The sequence below is a fragment of the Dendrobates tinctorius genome, unplaced genomic scaffold (genome assembly GCF_039654945.1).
Source record: "Dendrobates tinctorius isolate UK_male_01 unplaced genomic scaffold, ASM3965494v1 ptg000128l, whole genome shotgun sequence".
In the NCBI taxonomy this organism is placed as follows: Eukaryota; Metazoa; Chordata; class Amphibia; order Anura; family Dendrobatidae; genus Dendrobates; species Dendrobates tinctorius.
In genome coordinates, this window is record NW_027361796.1 from 14,612,702 (window position 1) to 14,635,260 (window position 22,559).

At 46.9% G+C, this 22,559-nt stretch overlaps 1 protein-coding gene across 3 annotated transcripts in view; it reads right to left on the bottom strand.

Moving 5' to 3' along the window:
- FSD1L (fibronectin type III and SPRY domain containing 1 like) overlaps positions 1-22,559 on the bottom strand; it is a 98,110-nt gene that overhangs the window by 16,925 nt on the left and 58,626 nt on the right. For 2 of the 3 annotated variants that reach the window (XM_073542682.1, XM_073542681.1), the window contains exons 7-9: positions 21,332-21,541; positions 11,797-11,895; positions 3,294-3,423 (exon numbers count right to left, since the gene is read on the bottom strand). In XM_073542682.1, the coding sequence (XP_073398783.1) occupies positions 3,294-3,423; positions 11,797-11,895; positions 21,332-21,541 (439 nt within the window). Of the gene's footprint in view, positions 1-1,588; positions 1,619-3,293; positions 3,424-11,796; positions 11,896-21,331; positions 21,542-22,559 lie in introns of all 3 variants that reach the window. The other variant, XM_073542680.1, reaches the window with a different exon arrangement.

The window sequence follows — 22,559 nt, forward strand, 5'->3', positions numbered from 1 at the left end:
AAAGAAAGGTTATACTCACCTTCCAATGGCCCGCCATCTCCACCCCACGTGCCCGGCCTCGCGGTCCCAGTGATGCTTTGCGCCTTAGACCAGAGATGACGTCACTCTCGCGAGAGCGCGACGTCATCAGCGGTGTTTCACGCAAAACATTACTGGGACCGCGAGGCCGGGCACGTGGAGATCGCGGGCCGTCGTAAGGTGAGTATATAATTATTTTTTATTTTAACAGAGACCATGCATACCAGGAAAAGGGGGTGACGGGACCATGCATACCAGGAACGGGGGGGGGGGGGGGGGTGAGGGGGACCATGCATACCAGGAAAGGTGGGTTAGGGGACCATGCTTACCAGGAAAGAGGGGTGAGAGGACCATGCATGCCAGTATTGGGGGGCGAGAGGACCATGCATTCCAGGATTGGAGGGTGAGGGGTACCATACATATCAGGATTGGGGGGTGAGAGGACCATGCATACCAGGATTGGGGGGGGGGGGGTGAGAGGACCATGCATATCAGGTTTGGGGGTGCATTATTATTAAAACTTCATAAATAAACTACATACATATTCTAGAATACCCGATGCGTTAGAATCGGGACACCATCTAGAAAAACATAAATGTCAACCTGTCATCAGATTCATGCCGTTTGACCTACAGACAGCATATAGCAGAGCTTCGAAAAAAAATTCAGTTTGAAAAGCCAGCTGGGAACCACAGCCAGCTTCTCCCCAACCCAGTCCAGTTTATTGTGTGTCATAGGGAGAGACGGATCGATCAGCAGGTGAGGGGTGGGGTGAAGAGAACCAGGGATCACACTGGACTAGTCTGGTCTGGCTTGTCAAACAATTCTCTGTAAAACACCACAACACTTCAGAGTGAAACATACTTGGCTGGATCAGGCAGCATTATTCTAATGACAGGTTCCCTTCAAAAGAGACTATTAATCAAGCAGTTTACAAGAGAAACCTGCTTAAATTATATCAGAAATGTTCCAATGCCCGGAACACATTTCTTACACTTGTGGATGGCAGCTGGAAAATGTACCAAATTCACTATTTACTTGCAGACATAGGGTTATCCTGCAGGTAGTGTTACAATGCTGCCTGACAGTCTTATTTAAAGTGCGGTTTCCCGGAGATACAGACTTGCGGTCATGGAGGTGTGCATGGAGAAACTTCAGTCACCGCTCAGAGCACCACCATAATGTAAACCCGCAGTACATCTGCGCAGAGGGAGTGGTGAAAGTGCCGAAGCGTGTGACTAACTGCTCCGAGCACGCCTCCATGGCAAAGCCGGCAGCTGCCGGAACATAAGGTTATTCTCTTCCAGTAGCCGCACTTTCAGTAAGGCGACCGGGCAGCATTGAGAATCTAATTACCTGCAGATTAACCCCATATTCTGCAGGTAACGTGCGTTTTTCAAGGTAAACGGTTCCTTTCATTATTTGCTTTCTGTGATCTAAGGAAGGCTGGCAAGATTGTTTGCAAGGAGAATTCAAAGAAAACTAGGTGTTAGAAACAATTTAATGCTAGAAATTTCAAGGCAAGCCAGAAGAAAGGTCCTAGTGCTATTCATATCTACATTTTCTTCACCTGGGACTGTTCTTCAAGGTAACATGGCCACTGTCAGACAACAGAAACAAGCACAATGGTGAGTAATTTGGTTTCAGAGTACATGAGCAGAATGATGATAGAAATGGAGATGTGTCAGTTTGCTTCACAGACAAATTGAATATTTATAGGTCTTAAGTTACCAATGTAGTAATAATATATGTTGTGAATCCATAGGTAAAGAATTTTAACATTTCCTTTGCTTTGAAGGTAGGCAGGTGTAAAAATGAATCATATAATCTGGACTGTGACAAATTCCTTTAAGATTTTTGGACGGATAGTTGTAATTTTAATTTTAACATCTGCCACTGATCATCATATAGATGAGATAATGGAAAGAATGGTGGCTCAGTGGTTAACACAGTTTTGCAGCGCTGGGGTCCTGGGTTCAAATCCCACCAAGGACCACATCTGCAGGATTTGGTATGCTCGCCCTGTGTCTGCATGGGTTTTCTCCGGTTTCCTCCCAAATGTCCAAAGACCTACTGATTGAGAATTTAGATTGTGAGCCCCAGTGGGGACAGTGATGATAATGTCTGTAAAACGCTGTGGAATATTATTGTTAGACAAGTAATAATAATAACCATAATAATAAAGGAGTCTCAGTTTCCTCCTGTTGCAGGCATGAGACCACTGCAGCCAGTAACAGGTCACAGCAGTGGCAAGTTGTTCACCACCCAGTAATTTTCTGCAGCAGTCATATGCCTGACTCACCTAGAGAAAGACCGACTGGGAACCTAACTCTTTTTCCCACTGACTTAGTGTATATATTACTATATTCAGTTTAGATATTGTGGGATGTGTTTATCAAGCTTTAGTCTGTAAACCTCAAGTTAGGACTGTGGAATATGTTCACTCACTAGACTCCGTGACCTCTGCATACATCTTTGTATGGCATCCTATGAGTCACAGGTTTGTGTCTCCCTATGCCTTTTTATCCAGGAAAGAGGTTAGCACTTTCCACTATACAATTGGACTCCATGATCGTCTTTTGTTTCTCTTCTCCACTCTTTCATAACATAGATGACGATCGGTCCTGATTTAGTCCAATGTACACATTGGCAATTGTTAGTACACACCATTTATTATATAAGAATACAACTTTTGCATGCCAATGTCTTTCATGAGCTACTTGTATCATTTTTTGATTTGTAGACCATGCTGAACAACCCCTTTAAATCATAACATTTTTGTTGTCTACTGTCGCCAGTAGAAGGCACCTATTGAACTTAATAACACAATATGAAATGTGCTCTTCCCAGTGGAAGCCGTAGGCAGCAGGAAATTTTGCAATTAATTCATTGCCAAAGATTAGAATTTAGAAAGTTTTGTAATAAATACTGAAATCCAACTATTAAAATATATGAAGAATAGAAGCATAGAGACAAATACTGCCATCAACTAAAGGAGGATGGAGGAGCCAGTGATTGAATAGCTTTTTAAAGTAGTTTTTTGGAAAATCAATCTGGAGTACAATTTAATGAAAATATCTTGGTCATGCTTTGACCTCTCCATCAGCATATTAAGAGTTTACTGTAGATTAGTTTTTTTCAAACTGGTAATCAATTTCTAATTTGTTATGATTGTTCACGAAATATAGTATTGCAAGTAATATTAAGCAAACTGACATATGCCCTTACACAGAAGGAATGTATGTGGTGAACTATCTAAATCCATTTCCGCTTACCTGCCTTTGTTCTCTTTTCCCTTTACTTTACTTTCTTGACTTTTTCCTGCCATTGGATCCCATTCTACATAGGAATCTTCAACTTTCAGGTTAAGGTGGGATGATGTGTTGTCCAGACCAAACGTCAGTGCTAAAGTAAAAGAAACACACTGAATATAAGATTACAATTTTTTATACAGGGTTATATGGGACATTACAGGGAAAAAAAAAAACCTTAACCATTATGCCTCTTTACATGAATGGTATGTCTTAGGCTGGTTTCACATTCGTGTTTTTTTGCGCAGCGCATCGTGCGCGTCCAAGCGCATGCGTACCTATGTTTAACATGGCGTGCGCATGGTCGTGCGTTTGCATGCGTGCGCATGCGTCCCTTCAAGGTGTGCGCCTAGGTGCGCCAGACGAAACCTGTTGCATTTTTGGGTCCACCGAAAGGCGTAAAAAAAACACTTGCGCACGGAATGTGTCAAAATAACGCATTACAGTCTATGGGAACGCAGGCGTTCGTCTGCGTTTTCATGCGCATGCGTTTTTGGCGTAAAAATGTGTAGACACTTGTTTTAACCCCTAGAGAACGAATAGGCATAAATGCGTTTTTTGCATGCATTTCTATTGCGCACAATGCGCTGCGCAAAAAAACGCTAATGTTAAATTAGCCTGAAAGAGATTCTCAAGGAATGTAATAAAATGGCCTCTGTCACAAGTATATTCTCCCCGAGTTTGCGTGGGTTTCCTCCCACATTCCAAAGACATATTGATAGGAAATTTAGATTGTGAGCCCCATCGGGGTCAGTGATGATAATACGTGCAAAAACTGTAAAGCGCTGCGGAATAAGTTAGCGCTATATAAAAATATAACAGAAACAACATAACCATGCCTGTAAGAAGGCCAATATGTACGAGCTCAAAGAACAATATGCAAACTCAACCATAACAACGGCCCGTAAGGGCAACAGGGTGGGAGCTGTGTCCCCCAATTAGAGGCTAAGAGAAAGAGATTTTACAATGAGTACACAAAAATCTCCTTTACTCTGTCGCCTCATTGGGGACACAGAACCATGGGACGTCCCAAAGCAGTCCCTGGGTGGGAAGCAATGGACGAATATTGTGCTGACAGGTCCCTAAACTTGGGGCACCGCCGCCTGCAGAACCAGTCTACCCAGGCTCGCGTCTGCTGAGGACTGGGTATGAACTCTGTAGTGTTTCGTAAACGTGTGCAGGGTAGTCCAAGTGGCCGCCTTACACACCTGTTGTGCCGAAGCCTGGTGCCGAATGGCCCAGGAGGCCCATACTGCCCGCGTAGTGTGCCGTGATACCGGCCGGAAGAGAATTGTTAAGGCGGTAAGCCTCTTGTATGGTGTACTTGATCCACCTGGCAAGTGTAGCTTTGGAAGCCAGCAGACCCTTGTGAACGCCTTCCGGAAGAAGGAAAAGGGAATCAGACTTCCGGAAGGGCGCAGTCCTAGACACGTATATTCGCAATGCCCTGACGAGGTCAAGCGTATGCAGAGCCTTCTCCACTCTATGAACCGGAACCGGGCAAAGGGATGGCAGTGAAATTTCCTCATTGAGGTGGAAGTTGGACACAACCTTCGGAAGGAAGAATGGGACTGTACGGAGAACCACCTTGTCCTGGTGAAAGGCTAGGAAGGGCCGTCTGCAGTAGAGTGCTGACAACTCAGACACCGTGCGTAGCGAGGTGATTGCCACCAGAAAAAAACACCTTCTGTGATAGAATGCGGAGTGGGACTTCCTTAAGGGGTTTGAAAGGTGGTGCCTGCAATGCTCTCAGGACCAGGTTGAGGTCCCACGTTTCCAGTGGACGTTTGTAGGGGGGGGAACTAATCGGGAAACTCCTTGGAGAAAAGTCCTTACATGCGGCTTGTTAGAAATGCGCCTCTGGAAAAGCACTGAGAGCGCTGACACCTAGCTCTTAAGCGAGCCTAGGGATAGCCTGGCGTCCAGGACCGATTGAAGAAAACCAAGTACCTTTGGGAGGGAATAAGGGAGTGGAATCTGGCCGTGAGATTCGCACCAGGTAAAGAAAGCTCTCCAGGTACGGTAATAAATCTTGGCGGAGGCTGGCTTCCGTGCCCTGATCATGGTCTTAATGAAGTCCGGTGAGAGCCCTGCCTGGGTTAGAACCCAGGTCTCAAGGGTCACGCCGTCAAATTGAGAACCACTGAGTTCTGGTGGTAGAACGGGCCTTGTGACAGAAGATCGGGACGGTCGGAGAGACGCCAGGGGGCGTCTGCTGTAAGTTGTACAATGTCGGCGTACCATGTACGTCTGGGCCAGTCTGGCACGATCAGGATGGTTGGAACTCCCTCTTGTTTGATCTTCCTCACGACTCTGGAAACCAGAGGGAGGGGTGGAAAAATGTACAGAAGCTTGAACTGGGTCCAATCCTGAACCAGGGCATCTGCTCCGAGCGACCGCGGATCGCATGTTCTGGCCATGAAGTTGGAGACCTTGGCATTAAGATGGGATGCCATTAGGTCCACGTCCGGGGTCCCCAGCGACTGCAGATTTGGTGAAAAATTTTGGGATTGAGAGACCACTCCCCCGAGTCCATTCCTTGTCTGCTGAGGAAGTCGGCTTCCCAGTTGTCCACACCCGGAATGTGGACCGCAGAGAGTACCGACCTCGTGTCTTCTGCCCAGTGGAGGATATGTGCCACTTCCCTCATCGCCTGGGTACTGCGGGTTCCGCCTTGGTGATTCACATATGCCACCGCCGTGACATTGTCCAACTGTATTCTGATATGAGAGGCTGCCAGCAAGTGATGAAAGGCTCTAAGTGCCAGGAAGATGGCCCAAATCTCCAAGACGTTGATGGGCATGGTCGCTTCTAGTGTTGACCACTTGCCTTGTGCCCTGTGATGTAGGTGCACCGCACCCCAACCTGTCAGGCTTGCGTCGGTGGTCAGAACCTTCCATTGACCTGAGAGAAAGGATTTTCACCTTGCAAGCGAGGTTGGCTTGAGCCACCAGTGCAGGGACCTTCTGGTTTTCGATGTTAGCCGGAAGTCCCTGTCGAGGGAGAAAGGATTCCTGTCCCAGGACTTGAGGATGGCTAGATGAAGGGGTCTGAGGTGAAACTGGGCAAATGGTACCATCTCCATTGCTGCTGCCATCCTGCCAAGGACTCACATGGCAAACCGGAGAGATCGGGGGGATTTCGGAGGAGTATGCGAACTCCCAGACGGAGAGCCAGTGCCTTGTCCCTGGGAAGGAGCACCAGACCTCTGGAGGTGTTGAATAGCATCCCCAGGAATGTCAGAGACTGACTCGGGGTAGTCGATGACTTTAGTCAACTTGCAAACCAGTCCAGGCGACTCAGAGTGTTGATTGTGATTGAAACGCTGACCTCGCAGTCCTTGAAGGTGGGAACCTTGATAATGAGGTCATCCAGGTATGGAACGACTACTATGCCTCTGGAGCGTAGAACGTCCATGGTGGCTGCCATGATATTTGTAAACGTCCTGGGAGCCGTGGCGAGTCCGAAAGGGAGAGCAACGAATTGGTAGTGATCCTGGTCGATAGCGAACCTGAGAAATCTCTGATGGGCGGGAGCAATCGGTATGTGCAGGTATGCGTCCTGTATGTCTATGGGAGGCAAAAAATTCTCCCTGCTGCATGGACGCAATTATGGACCGATGGGACTCCATGCGGAAATGACGAACCCGTACATATTTGTTGAGTTGTTTCAGGTCCAGTATGGGCCGTACACTGCGTACTTTTTTGGGAACTACAAATAGACTGGAGTAGAACCCTCGGAAGCGCTCGGTTGCGGGAACCGGTACTATGACTCCTGCTTGAAGGAGGGAGGAAACCGTCTGGCGGAAGGCACGAGCCTTGTCTGGCAGCTTTGGGGGACCTAAGAGGAAGAACCGGTTCGGTGGGCTGGAAGTTCCCTGACCCACCTGTCTTCTGTAATAGGCAGCTAGACTTGCTGAAAGAGTAAAAGTCGTCCGCCTACGGGTAGGGTGTCTTCTGGAGTTCGTGAGTCATGATGAGGAGAAAGTCTCAGGTTTTCCTCCTTTGGGCTTTGCCTGGCCTGCTTTCGGCTACCAGGTCCTTTCCGGCCTCTGCGCCGCCTGTTGGTTGTCCCTGCGTGGAGAGCGGTTACGATTTTGTGCTGGACGCGAGACGGACCAGCCTGAAGAATTCCGAAAGGATCGGAATCGTGTTTGGTTACGCCTTTTGAACGTGCGTTTAGGTTTTAGTTGAGGGAGAGAGGTACTCGTCCCCCCAGTGGCATTGGATATCATTGTGTGAGGCCGCGTCCGCTTTCCATTCCCGTAGCCAAAGGATACCCCGGATTGTGATGGCGTTTGATGCTACTCCCGCTACACCTCTTGCGGAATCCAGAGCTGCATGAAGCATGTAATCTGCTACAACTGCTATTTGAACCGCTTGTTCCGACAGCTCAGGACTGGAAGCTTGGAGGCCATCTTGCAAGTTTTTAGCCCAAGCCAGAACGGCTTTGGCCACCCAGACTGAAGCGAACGCGGGAGCTAGGGAGGCCCCTGCCGCTTCAAAAATTGAACGAGCCATGCGTTCTACCTGCCGGTCTGCTGCGTCTCTAAGGGTTGACCTATCTGGCAGTGACAGGAGGGTCTGTGCTGCTAGCCTAGAGACTGGAGGGTCCACTTCTGGTGGATCTGTCCACTCCTTGGTGTCCTTCTGTGGGAAAGGGTACCTTGCCTCCAAATATTTGCGATTGGTTAATTTCTTCTCGGGCTGCGAAAACTGCTTAGTAAGTATCGCCTGAAATTCCGGGTGATTAGAGAAGACCTTAGGCGGTTTCAGAACACCTTCAAAGCAAATCTTGTGTTCTGGGGCTTCCGGGGGTGGATCAGAAATGTCCAGCACCCGATGGATGGAAGGGTGCTGCATTGCTAGGGGTACCGGGGACCAGAGACCTCTCCGTTTCGTTGTCTGAGTCGGAGTCACAGATGCCTTCCGAATCCTGCGTATCGCTGAGGCGTTCCCTGGTGGGCGAACTGGGGGATCGGTGTGGAGAGCTGCGTTGTCTGTCCCTAGTAGGGGACGGTCTAGGTGACCTGGATCTACGGTGTCTCTCCCTAGAAGGGGATGACCATGTGCTATGGGATGACGCAGATGAACGCGACCTGTGTGTCCGCTTACGTCTGGGAGAGCCAGAAATAGCCTGTCCCTGAGTGGAGCTGTCCCTTTGCAGGGTAACGCTCATAGCCGAGACATGACCCTGCAGAGCCTGGAGTAATGTGGAGGTCAGGTTATCTATGGACTGTGTCATAGACTGCGACACTTGAGTAGCCCATTCCGGCGTGGTAGCAGACGCTGAAGCATTGGTAGGAGCCTCTTGCAGTTCTGACCCAGTATTTTGGATACAATCCCGGCAGTGCAGGTACGTGCTGTCACTGGGGAGAGTGGTTTTACAGGCTGTGCAGAATGCATAAAAGCAGGCCTGCCTGGTTCTCTTGTACCTTGAGCCCGGCACAGTGCACCGAGTGCAGAAGGGCTGGCTATGCAGAGGGCCCTACAGGGGTGGCTATGCAGAGGAAACCTATAGGGGAGCCTTACAGGGAATATGGATTCACAGCCGAGTAAGAAAACCCAGCTGTGAGCTTACCCCACCAGTGTGCCCCTAGGTCCAGTGCCGTAGATTCACAGTCCTGTGCCCCCCGGAGACTGGCTGATGTGCTGCTGATGTCACAATGCCTTCTCCTGCAGCAATTCTGACCCAGAAATGGCCGCTGAGAGGACGAGGAGGAAGAGGAAGGGGGGGGGCGATTTGTCATCCGGGGGGCGGGGAGAAGGCGGCAGCTTCAGCTAGGCCGAAGCCACGGTCTAAATTTGAAGTCTGATGCCCAGAAGGGCTCCAGGCCAGTGCGGACGTCCGGAAGGGGGTCAGATCTGAACCAGACCCCCCGGATCTAAAGGCAGGATAGCGGTGGGGCTAGTAACAGGAGCGGGGCCCTGTGAGGGGTCCCCCTGAAGCGCTATGGAGATGGCGCTGACGCAGAGACGGGCACAGGAGCCCTGTGTCTGTGTGTGCTATGCCTGCATGCACTCTCCCCCGGCCCTTACAGGAGCCCGCAGCTGGGCTGGAGGTCCCTGGCTTTGGAGCCAAAGAATGCTGCCTTGTACAGGCCCTACCTGAGGGGTCTCAACCTAATGCCCCCAGAGGGGGATTAGGGAGGGTGCTGCTGTCACCATCAGGGGGCTTCATCCTTGCCTCAACCCAGAACCCAAGGGAATTGGGGAAGGAGGGGGGTCTCGACTTCGAACCAGTACCCAAGGGACTGGGGAAGGAGCGACATGGGGAATAGCCACCTCAACGTCAACCGGGCACCCTATAATAGGGGCCGAGGAAGGAGCCATGCCGGGTGTCTCGCAGGAGACCTACTTTTCTTCATCTGTATTCCGTCAGGAAAAAAACGGAAAAAAATAAAAGAGAAAAAATCTTTAGATGTGCCTCCTATGCGACACTAAGCAAAAACTGGAGAAGGCTGACGCCGTCCAGGGGTGTATACTGCAGAGGAGGAGCCATAGTTAATCTTTTTCAGATTATGCATAGTGTCGCCTCCTAGTGGACAGCAGCATAACACCCATGGTTCTGTGTCCCCCAATGAGGCAACAGAGTAATATCTTCTACTCGGCTGTCTGAAGGAGGAGTTAAAAAAAATCCTTTTAGCTCAGTCAACTGAGAAAACGTATTTCTTCTGTCACACACTGCTCAGATCGCAGAGGTGTGTGCGCTTTCAATACAGCTCCTGTCAGTTGACAGACAGGTCTTGGGAACGGAGTTTATTCAGACTGCAGTCCGTTTAGATATTTGAATAGGATGGTCTGCGTTTGAATTGTGTGACGGGGACATTTTATTACATTCCTGGAGAACCCCCCCAAAAAAACAGCACATCTATAGTATAATACTAATATGTTGATGCACGGATACGGAGGACGATATACAAATATGTATTCAAGCACTAAGTACCAGCACTCTGCAATTGATGAATATATACACTCTACTAAAGTTATACAGGTTACAATAATGTGATGTACTTGGTTAAGACTTTTGATCAAAAATGCGTAAGCCCATCTACCAGCAGCAAAGTGATGTCATCTCAGACGGTACCCTGAATTCTATAAATTCCACGTGCCTAGAGCTCAATGAATGAGGGAATAATATGATCCATCTGTACTTTGTGCTGATAAAAACAGTCTGGGTAAGATGGGCGGAAAAAGGGTGTGTTAGAACTGCAAAATATATCAAAAGCCCTAATGGAAAGCACATACTAAATATGTTGAAGCTGACACTTAACAGCCTTTGTCTAGCAACTTTTTCATATCATCACCAAGCCAGGGTAGAAAAAGAAAATGAATAAAAACAAAAATCATTAAAGTAACAGGTTTCCTAAAAGTGAAATTTTGCCTTCACATTTAGGCTCAAAACACCATCTGTAAAAGGAAAAAAAAAAGGAAAAAGGGTTAAAACACTGTGCTCACAGATACCCAGAAGATGGGAAAGAAATGGGCAAACAGAAAAGCAACTCAGGTTTTGTCTCCAAGGCTTTAGAGCGCTCACCAGTAGTCAGCTCCAGTTGCAGCCTGGCTCCTACTAATGTGAAGTGACTCTTTGGCGTGAAAGCCTGAGAACAAGTTGACATGTCTTCAGCCACTTCAGTTCTCTATCTTGACCTTATTACCATAGTTTAGAAATTCCTCAGGGTAAATTAGTTTCTACTAGAAAAAATATCTTTAATCTGAGATCACAGAAGACCTTGTTCAACTCATCCTACCAATGTTACCAGTACTGGAGCTTCTAAAAAGGGAAATAAAGAATCCAACAAACAGAAACTTTCTGTTACAAAGACATTACTAAATTATCCAGAAGACAGGAAAAAACAAGGTTATCATGAAGTCATGTGGGGATCTTCTGGACTAGACCTTGATAGGGGCAATCTGCTCAAAATTATCTTTCGGGAGTTTATTGATGCATGTGGGTAGATCACCTTAGTAAAGTATGATTGGGGGGCAGCACTCAAACCTTTGGTCACAGTTTGGAGCCAACAAAAAATTGTAATCATAGGACTGTTTTCTGGGGGTGTTCTACAGTTCTATTCACTCAGTACAGTTTCATCAGTCTGGCTAGGACCACTATTCTGGTTCGTTGCGATTCTGCTGGTCAAAAACCGAGACTAGCAGAAAAGGGGCCTGCTACAACCACACAGACTCTCACACATGTCATATAGTAGTAGAGGGAAAAGGGTCAGGAAAGTACAGCAGCATCTTCCATGGGCACTAAAGTGAGTGTACTTGGACACTTGGTTGTCAAACGTAGAAAGGAAACCTCTGATAAACCTGCAATGGATAAGAAGAATACGACGGGATATATTTCACAGCTTTTAGAATAGCGAAAGTAATAGGGAGAGGTGATCTTCAGCAGATAGCTGTGGTGAGTGAGGAGGAAGAGGGATAATTAGCCATTTATCGATTCAGACAGCATCCCTTATTACCTTTGGTTTCCAGTGTGACTGGATCAGAGTACTCCCCTGCTACAGCTTTGTTACAAGCACGTATTCTGAAGTTCATAAACTTGGAGTCAAACTTCAAACCTGTAGGTAAAAACAATGAGAATTAAATCCCCTAAAATGCGATCTGTAGTTGAATTTCTGAAAGAAATGGTAATATTGATGCTCGGAAATGGGTAACTTAAAGAATAAGAGACCGGACAGGTTTCTCAAATACTATTGAAAAATATGGAAGGACCACAAGCTAAAAAAGTCACTATGCTTGAAGCGACCCTCTACCCTGGAAGTAAAAAAAATTAATTATACATTTCTCATGTGTAGTCACTTGATAAGTGCACTCCGTTTGCCTCCTCCTCTAAAATCAACATGATTTTCCTCTTACATCCAAAATGGGCACTGGGCAGTATATGACAAGTCTAATCCATGCCTCCCCAACCTGTCCTGTAACTTGAGTTTGGAAAACCAGAGCATGGTTTAGGCTGTGTGCACACGCTGCGGATTAGGTGCGGATTCATCCGCGCGGATTTTGTAAAATCCGCAGGTGAAACCGCAGGTCAAAAGACCTGCGGTTTTACCTGCGGATTGCTCTGCGGTTTTGCCCTGCGGTTTTTCATCTCCTCAATAGAGGAGATGGCAAACCGCAGGAGAATCCGCAGAAAGAATTGACATGTCAATTCTTTCTGCGGATTGAAAACCGCAGATAATCCGCGCGGAAAATTCCGCACCGTCTGCACTGCGGTTTTTGATTTCCATAGGGAATCATGGTACTGTACACCGCAGCAGAAACTGCTGCGGGTCCGCGGCGGCCAAAACCGCTGCTGAACCGCAGCAAAATCCGCAGCGTGTGCACACAGCCTCAGACTTACTACCTTGCTCCCCATATCACTGCAGCGGACATCTCGGATACAGGAGGAAAGGAATACCGATTTGAGAGAAGGCGGCAGTAAAGGGCAAGTGGAGGGCACCAGGTAAGGTGACTGTACATGAAAAATGTAAAGTCATTTTTCAGTACCAGGAGGAAGGGTTACTCTGAGGAGTAAATGTTTAAAAAAAAAAAAAAAAGGTGCAAGTACTTTTGTAAACTTTAAAGGCGTTGTCAGATCCACACTATGCAATAGCAGACTTGCAAATAGGAATCTCCAGTGTTTGCAGTTATGTGACTGCTAGCATACAATATGCAAACTCTCGGCCACATTCAGGCTAGACGGTCATGGCCTCGTTTGATGCAAGTTTAGTGAGGAAGGCCAGAAACAGTCTAGTCGCACACTTAGGGCCACATGACTGCTGCAGGAAACGAAGAATCTCAACGAGGATTCGTAAGTCTGTAGTCACAGAGCAAATGCAGACTGTCCAACCCCTTTAACCCCTTAATGTCCAATGACGGACACAGTCCGTCATCAGACATCTCCCCTGCTTTGGTGAGGGCTCCAGCGCTAAGCCCGCATCAAAGCCGGAACATGTCAGCCCGCGCCTATTAACTAGTTAAATCCTGCTGTTAAAGCTGACAGCGGGCATTTAAATAGCATTTCCGGCTATGAAGCCTCTATGGCTGTTCCAGGCATATGGCTTTCAGCGCCACCCAGTGGTCGGCGCTGAAAGCACAGCAGTAAATCTGCTACATATGGGCGATCTGCTCATCGCCTATATGTAGCAGAGCCGATCAGGTTGCGCATGCTTCTAGCCTCCTATGGAGGCTATTGAAGCATGCCAAAAGTAAAAAAAAAAAAGTTTAAAAAAAAATGTAAAAAAACCTAAAAGTTCAAATCACCCCACTTTCGCCCCAATCAAAATAAAACAGTAAAAAAAAAAAATCACACATACACATATTAGGTATCGACGCATTCAGAATAGCCCGATCTACCAATAAAAAGAAAGCATTAACCCAATCGCTAAACGGCGTAGCGAGAAAAAAATTCAAAACGCCAGAATTACGGTTTTTTTTGGTCGCCAAGACATTGTATTAAAATGTAATAACGGGAGATCAAAAGAACATATCTGCACAAAAGTGGTATCATTAAAAACGTCAGCTCGGAGCACGAAAAATTAAGCCCTCACCCGACCCCAGATCATGAAAAATGGAGACGCTACGGGTCTCGGAAAATTGCGCAATTTTTTTTTTTTTTTTTTAGCAAACTTTGGAATTTTTTTTCACCACTTAGATAAAAGAGGACAATGACATGTTTGGTGTCTATGAACTCGTAATGACCTGGAGAATCATAATGGCAGGTCAGATTTAGCATCTAGTGAACCTAGCAAAAAAGCTAAGCAAAAAACAAGTGTGGGATTGCAATTTTTTAGCAATTTCACCGCACTTGGAATTTTCTACCCGTTTTCAAGTACACGACATGGTAAAATCAATGGTGTCATTTAAAAGTACAACTCGTCCCGCAAAAAATAAGCCCTCACATGGCCATATAGACGGAAAAATAAAAAAGTTATGGCTCTGGAAAGAAGGGGAGGGAAAAATGAAAATGCAAAACCAAAAATACCCCTGGTCGTTAAGGGGTTAATGCAGATATTTACATACCCTGGACTTAGGCCTCTTTCACACATCAGGTTTTCGCCGTCAGGCGCGATCCGGCGCTTTTGACAAAAACCGGATCCGGCGAAATGCAATGCCGGGTCCGGTTTCCCCCCCATTGACTTGCATTTGCCCCGGATCGCGCCGGATGGCCATGCGTTTCCGGCAATGTGTCGCGATCCAGCGTCTGGAAAAAACGGCTACTGTAACGTTTTTTGTCTCCGGCGTGTCCGGCTTTTTCAAACAATGAAAGCCTATGAGCGCCGCAATGCGCCGGATCCGTTTTTTTTGGTCTGAGCATGCTCAGTAGCTCTGCCCACAAGACACATATATAAAAGCATGACAGTGGGACCCTCAGCCACACCCAACATGCCACCCAAGACAGCAACCAGGCGCAGGAGAAGGCAGCAGACATCTGCAGCAGCACCATCAGCACCACCCCAAATGGAGCAGCATGCTGAACAACGGGAGGGGAGTCCAGCAGCAGATGAGAGAAGGTAATTATCAAATCCCCCATTCCTCCAAACTAGGGCCATGGAATATCAAGATATTCATTGCCCCTTTGTTTCTCTTTATTCAACAGCCGCCCAAGAGATGCAGCAGCAGCAACAGTGGCAGCACTGGCAGCAGCAGTACCACCACCCACAGGCATGGAGTCTGGCCAGCAGGAAGACAGCACATCTTCTTCTGGGAGCCCTCCCTCGCATCGTCAGCGTTTGACGGTAAGTTTTTATTTCCAAAATCCATCATCTCTGTAATATATGTATATTCATTGCCTTTTATTTCAGAACAGGAATCACAAGATGAAGAGGAGCTCCCAGAAGAAGGAAGGGGTAGACAGACACCTGGAGTGGGCTCACAATTGGTAAGTTTTTTGCATCAAACGCAGAAACACAACATCACACTACACACAACACATAGAAAACAATGTTCTGCAGACCACACACAGCAAACAAATGCCTACATCCAAAGACATAACATTTTTTGTTTTCTTCTCTAGTCTTCCCAATCTGGTGCTCGGCCAAGAGGTCCTCGCAGTGCCTCCCAGGGTCGTCGGCAACAGCAACGCGGCGGTCACCAGCATTTAAGTATAAATATTTTTGCTTTGTTTTTTTGCACTTTTTATTTCATTTCTTTTGTGGAGGCAAATTATGTTATTTTTGTCTTTTTCTTTAACAGCCTTCACAGCGTGCTCCCGACTCTTGACGGTGAGGATGGAGGGATTGATGTGGACCACCTCATCGATCTCGTCAGAGAAAGGGAGCCGCTATGGAATATGGCTGACCGCCGCCATGCTGACCTGATTGTTACCCGACGACTCTGGGAGGAAATCTGTTCGCTCCTTGTGGGCCGCTGGGAGGACCTCGATGCTCGGGCCCAGATTAAAGAGCGTAAGTATATCCAGTACCGGTTGCTTGATGTAAACCAGTGTTTCCCGAACTCCAGTCCTCGTGGTCCCCACGGATCATGTGTTCAGGATTTCTATTTACTATGGAAATCCTGAAAACATGACCCCTGGGGACCATGAGGACTGGAGTTTGGGAAACACTGATGTTGTATACTAACCACTCCTTTCTCGTTTCAGGGGACAGAATTGTGAAGCGGTGGCGGTCTGTGAGGGATCGTTTCAAGAAGGAGTTCAATAAAGAGATGCGGGCCCCGAGTGGATCTGGAGGACGCAGGAGCAAGTACAAGTACGCACAAGCCCTGTCGTTCCTCCGGGAAACAATGGTCACCAGAAGGTAAATATTGCACACCACATGTGAAAAAAAATGTTTAGATGTAACTTTTTTTTTTTCAGCCAGGGCCATACCATGTCACTATTTTAATTGTTTTTTTTTCTCTTTATTCCACAGCACGGTGAGCAGCACTCGGGAGCCTGCACGATTGGACCCTTCTGAGGCGATCCCTGAGGAGACCGTCACCGAGGGACACTTCGACCGCCCCGGTACATCTGCACCTTCCCAGCCTTCCCACACATTCGACCCATCTGTCCCATCCACCAGCACAGGAGCATCGTGGCCGCCTACATTACATGAAGCTGCTGGTGAGGAGATCGCTTTCCCTTTACCCCACCCTTCTGCTCCTGCCACCTCTAGTACACCTGCGGGTACTGGGCGGCAGCGGCAGAGGGGTCAGGAAAAGACTTATGCGCCAGAGTTCTTGCATCTCAATGCATCTTTCCAGAACTGTCTAAAAGTCTTGTCAGAGCAAATCTCCGCAGGCTTTCAGCAGATCAACTCCAGCATTCTGGAGGTGAAGACACTTCTGCAAACCATGCATTCAGAAGCAAGATCTTCGCCAAACCACACCTTTTTCAGGTCTGTTGTGGAGCGCATGGAAACGCTCTCTCTTACCCAGCAGATGCATGTAATGCATTCATGCCATGGTGCTCTCCAGCACGTTACCTCCCAACCTCCTCCTCCCACCACAGTAGTTCCTCCACCTGCACCCCCTCCAGCCACTTTCCATCCTCCCCCTCCTATTACATACCATCCACCTCCCCAGCAACAGCCACCTCCCCAGTACCAGCAACCTCCCCAGTACCAGCAACCTCCCCAGTACCAGCAACCTCCCCAGTACCAGCAACCTCCCCAGTACCAGCAACCTCCCCAGTACCAGCAACCTCCCCAGTACCAGCAACCTCCCCAGTACCAGCAACCTCCCCAGTACCAGCAACCTCCCCAGTACCAGCAACCTCCCCAGTACCAGCAACCTCCCCAGTACCAGCAACCTCCCCAGTACCAGCAACCTCCCCAGTACCAGCAACCTCCCCAGTACCAGCAACCTCCCCAGTACCAGCAACCTCCCCACTTCCAGCAACCTGCCCCGTACCAAACTCCTTCCCCGTACCAAACTCCTTCCCCATACAACTTGCCATCAACATCATCTGCTCCTACAGTCCCTGCCCAACCCTCCACTCCACCGCCCACCACCTCTTCTGCCTCCCACATGTCCACCCATTCTGTAGCTTTTTCCACACCTTCACCTCTAACTGTTCCTTCCCCACCACGATCCCAGTCCTCTCTCCACACTCCCAGTGTCGAAGTGTCCCGCAGCCCCTCCAGCACTATTTCCACCCCACACTACACCGAGTTATAATGTTTTTTGTTGTAATAAAATTGCCCATTTGGTTGGTTTCAAACATTTATTAAAAAAGTTTTTTAAACTTTAAAAACATTTTACAAAAAAAAAAAACATTTTAAATAAAAGTTAAATTATCGTTTTACAATGGTTGTCTGTCATTTCTTTCTGCGGCGAACTATGTTTAAAAAAAAGGTTAAATACAGGGTATTTCAAAGGTAAAAAGGTATTCAAAACCAGGTATATAACTGTGGGTAAATTTTACCTTTTTGCCACAGTTGTGTTCCTGGTTGTGTTTGAAGCAAAGTATTTCACCTAAAAAGTTGTGTTTATTGTTGGTGATTTCCTAACAATGTACACAACTTTTGTTACAAGGTGAAATACTTTGCATAAAACACAACCAGGTACACACCTGTGGCTTAAAGGTAAAAATAGTAAGACCATGACAAGATAGCCAACTTTGGTTGGCAAAGGTATATACTGTTGGTACAGAAGGTACACAAGTTTGGTTAAGGGCACAAATCTTTCACACTCTGTCATCCTGCCAGTGTACTCTGCCTTGAGGTGACAAAGTATACTGCAAAATTGTCCCTCATTACTGAAACCGTCACAGAACTTCTAGTGGTAATGTCATGGTAATCTTGCAAGGTGGTTTCTTCAGAGGTGTCCTCAATGGAAATGGGTTCCTTGCAGATAACAAAATTGTGGAGTACCACGCAAGCTTTGATCACCTCATCCACAGTTTCTGTCTTGAGGTTGATCGCAGTCAATAGGACCCGCTATTTGGCTGTCAGAATACCAAAGGTACATTCAACCATTCTTCTTGCTCTTGTGAGGCGGTAATTAAAAATGCGTTTTGTTCTTGTCAATCCTCTGCTAGAGTACGGTTTCTAAAGGTGTTCTGACAGCTGGAAGGCTTCATCCCCTACACAGACAAATGGCATAGGTGAACCAGATGTTTGCGGCAGCGGTCGAGGTGGTGGGAACTGGAAGGTGTTTCCATACAGTTTACGCCCCATGGCAGACAGTTTGAAAACTTGAGAGTCATTGGAGCGGCCATAGGCCCCAATATCAACAGCAATAAATTTGTATTCCGCGTCAGCGATGGCCATGAGGACAATGGAAAAATATTTCTTGTAATTGAAATATTCCGATCCCGATCCGGCTGGCTTTACAATGCGGATATGTTTCCCGTCCACAGCGCCCAAGCAGTTCGGAAACTGACATATCTGTTGAAACTTTTCTGAAATTTCAATCCACCTCTCTGTTGTGGGCTCTGGTAAAAACTCTTCAGCTAAGGAGTCCCACAGTGCACGGCATGTGTACTTCACTATTCCAGATATGGTGAAAATCCCGAGTCTGTACTGGAAATGCAGTGACGAAAGGGATTCTCCAGTTGCAAGAAATCTGTGGGGAATTAAAAAACAATAAATTAGTTTTAAATCACAGCATTACATACCAAAACTCAGCTATAACACTTGGAGATACAAACTACCACCAACAAGATTGCAGTGAAAGTGTGCTCTGATGCGAGCACATCCAATAAATGTGGCTTACCTTAAAGTCACCATCAGACGCTCTGCGGGTGAAACAGAGAAGCGGCAATAGGTGTCCGCTTTTCTTATGAGGTGTGCAATGCGCTCCACCAAGTAATCAAAATTCTCCATTTTCATCCGCACATAACCAGAAAATTTATCCGGGTTTCGTCTAAGGTCCATGCAGAGTGTAGAATAGACCCCACGCGTCATTCTCTTGGCTGTGATGGGGTGGATCCACAAACGTCGTCTACGATGCCTGATGCGCTGCTGTCTCGCTCCCTCCTTCTCCAGAACAATCACCCTCAAACGATTCGCCTCCGCTGTAAAATCCGCCAAATTCTTCAAAATATTTCCAATCACAACATCCATCTTCGCCAGTAACTTGCTCTTCTCTCCAACCTGCAATTTCTCCTCTACAACCTGTCAAAGAAGGGCTGTAGGAACACGCTATATATAGTTTTTCAGTAGCCAATCCCGTTCGGAAGGCCACAAGGGTCAATTTTAAAAACCGGATCCGGCGTAATCCGTCAAAAAACGGAACAAAAACCGGATTAACCGGATGAGACGGATCCGGTTTTGTCTGTCAAGAACAAGACGGATCCGGCAGAAAAACGGATCCGTCACATCCGGTTTTACGAAATATTTGCCGGATCCGGCGCTCCGGCACGACGCCGGATCGCGCCTGACGCCGAAAACCTGATGTGTGAAAGTAGCCTTAAAAGGTAATCAGTTGGACGAAACTGACGGTATAAACTAAGCAAACAGCCTTGTAGAGAATATACATGTCTTTAGGTTTTTTGCTTCAGTTTGTTTGCACCCTGAGTAATAAAAGGAGTGGCCTGCTTTGTTTTTTTTGGTGGTGGATATTATATTAATGTGGTTCCCCATGGCTGCATGTCCACTGGCCAGGTCTCCATCCTTCTCCACATGCATGTCACTTGACAAATAGTAAGGTTTTAATACTAGAGGTTAGGACTGTCCCAAACAGGGTCACCATGATGAGGTGGGATGGCTTTTACTATTTTTTTTTTTAATCCAAATTATGTTAACTAAGCACCCTATATTATTTTCACACACTATTGTTGTTTATTTATTTAATGCAGGGTGTTTGTGTATTATGTTTTTTTTTTTATCTTGGGTTGTGTTTGTTTAGTGGCCACTGTGAACATACGCTTACATGCTACAATCACACCAACTTTTAGGGTACCGTTACACCTAGCGACTCACCAGCGATCCCGACCAGCGATATGACGCTGTCAGGATCACTGGTGAATCGCTAGGTGGTCGCTAGTGAGCTGCCACACAGGCAGATCTCACCAGCGACATCGCAGGGGACGGGGATCGCTACTTACCTGTCAGACGCGGCGATCCTGCGTCCTCCACGCGTCGCTCGTCGTCACAGCAGGAAGCGCCGCAGGAAGTGGACGACGAGGAATGGTCCAGGAGCTTCTCGCGCGATCAGCGATAACCAGCGGGGGAGCCGGTCGGAGGTAATTATCACATGCAGCGATATCGCTAGCAATATCGCTGCAACGTCACAAAATCGGTGACTTTGCAGCGATATTGCTAGCGATATCGCAGTGTGTAACGGGGGCTTTATCCCAATTCATCTCTTTAGGTTTTTTGCAGGGATTATAGCCTCTCTATGAGTCACACCTTTAGGGCTCTCATGACTGACTACATTCTGCAGAAACTGACATTTAATCAATTATGCTAATTAGGGAGCTTGGTGCACCCTCAGTGTAGTCAAGAGGTTTTGCGCAAAGTTCAGAACACTGGTTCTTCCTGTCCCCACCGCCTCCCTACTTTGTTACCAGACAGTGCGTGCTCCAGGCAAGCTAGTGATGTCAATCACCAGTGAGTGAGGTGGGAATATGCAAATCCAGTGCACTGAACCTCTTGACCACGCCAATGGTGCGCCTAGCAAAGCTTCTAACTAGCAGATTTATGGAAACTTCTGTAGAATGGAGGCGGTGAATATATCACTAAAAAGGTGTGAATTTTATATGGACCATGTCTCCTACAAGGCTATGTGCTCAAATGATACTGTCAGTATGGACTGATAGACTCCATTTAAGCAATCTAGGATTCTTACACCTACCGAACTATGGTGAGGTGAAAGCAACCTCTTCACATGCGCTTATAATGGTAATATTTTGCCCCTCATCTCAAAATAACTTAAGCCAAAAGGAAAAAGTAGAGGAGTGGGTAAGCTTCAATGCAATATCTGGAACAGGTCTCCAATCTACTATGTGGCATTTTGTGTGTCAGGTGGGGTGGACTTTGTGCCCTCTCTGACCTCATGGTCTGCGTGTGGCTGCTTCCACCCGAACCATAGGTTATGTACTAAAGCAGAGTAATAAAAAAACAAACTTACCAGAAAGTGTGTACTCCGTTCCCTTTATATTATCAATCATCTCCCAGCACCTCTCATCTTTAACCCTTGGAAGTCCATCATAGTTTGTCTTTCTGTATTCCATCACATAGTGATCGATCTTGTTATCTTCTTCGGACATTCTCCATACCACTGTCACACAATTATCAGCAACCATACAATCTGCTGGATCTATTTCTGGAGCTTTGGGCACTGTAGAAGAAAAAGAAGGAAACTCATTCCTCTCATTTCATGAAACTCTGGTCATTATACTCCAGCTTGGCCCCATTCACAGGAGGTTGCCTGGGAACACTATTGGGTCTACAAAAGACCAGCTTGGAGATCAGTGGACTCTACCCACCCGTTCATCTATTCAACAGTAAGAGCATCATGTTTGTGTACGTAATAAGGCAAAGATATACATAAAAATAACACTATTTGTTTAGTTTTAGAAAGGTTTAGCTTCTTGGCTTTCGATTCCCTTATGCTTTAATCAGTGATGGATGTAAAAGGATAGAGGACAGTCAGCGTACTGTAACGGTTAGCATAGTTTACCATGAAGAATATGAGAAATCAGATCATAAAGGGCCAAAAAGAACATCATAATGAATTATGTAACAGCAGATAGCTGGCTGATTTAATGAATACTGGGGAAAAGTGATGCACAAACTAACAGACACGTAGATTGGTACATGCAATTCTGAAGATGGACTATAAATATTACCATTTGACATTACAGAAGGTTTCCCTCTATATATGTTTATGGCACATTGACTTAACACACGGATCTCCATCATGCGGCTCACGGGTCCTTGCGGTGTAGCTTGCTGCTATCTGCCAGCTTGGCACATTAGCCTTAGCCAAAAACGAGCTGATGAAATAGAGTTGGAGGACCAGCCATGTAAAGGCTGTAGATTAGCGGAGCCACAACTGCCTCCTGCTCCTCACTGGTGACATCATAGCCCTCAGCATGCGGCCGATTCCACCTATTCTGCGAGGTCTTCCTTAGCATTGCAGATACCCTGGCCAATTCATGACTGCCTGCTGTAAACTGCATACACATGGCTCCTCCGTGCACCCAGAAACTTACAGTACTCTCTTCCACATTTTCCTCCAGCAAGATTTATTTTGTGAGAATAAGGGAGATCATAAAGAGAGTAATTTTACATAATTACCTTTAAAGGGAACCTGTCACGAGGTTTGTCCGATATAAGATGAGACCAGTGCCTTT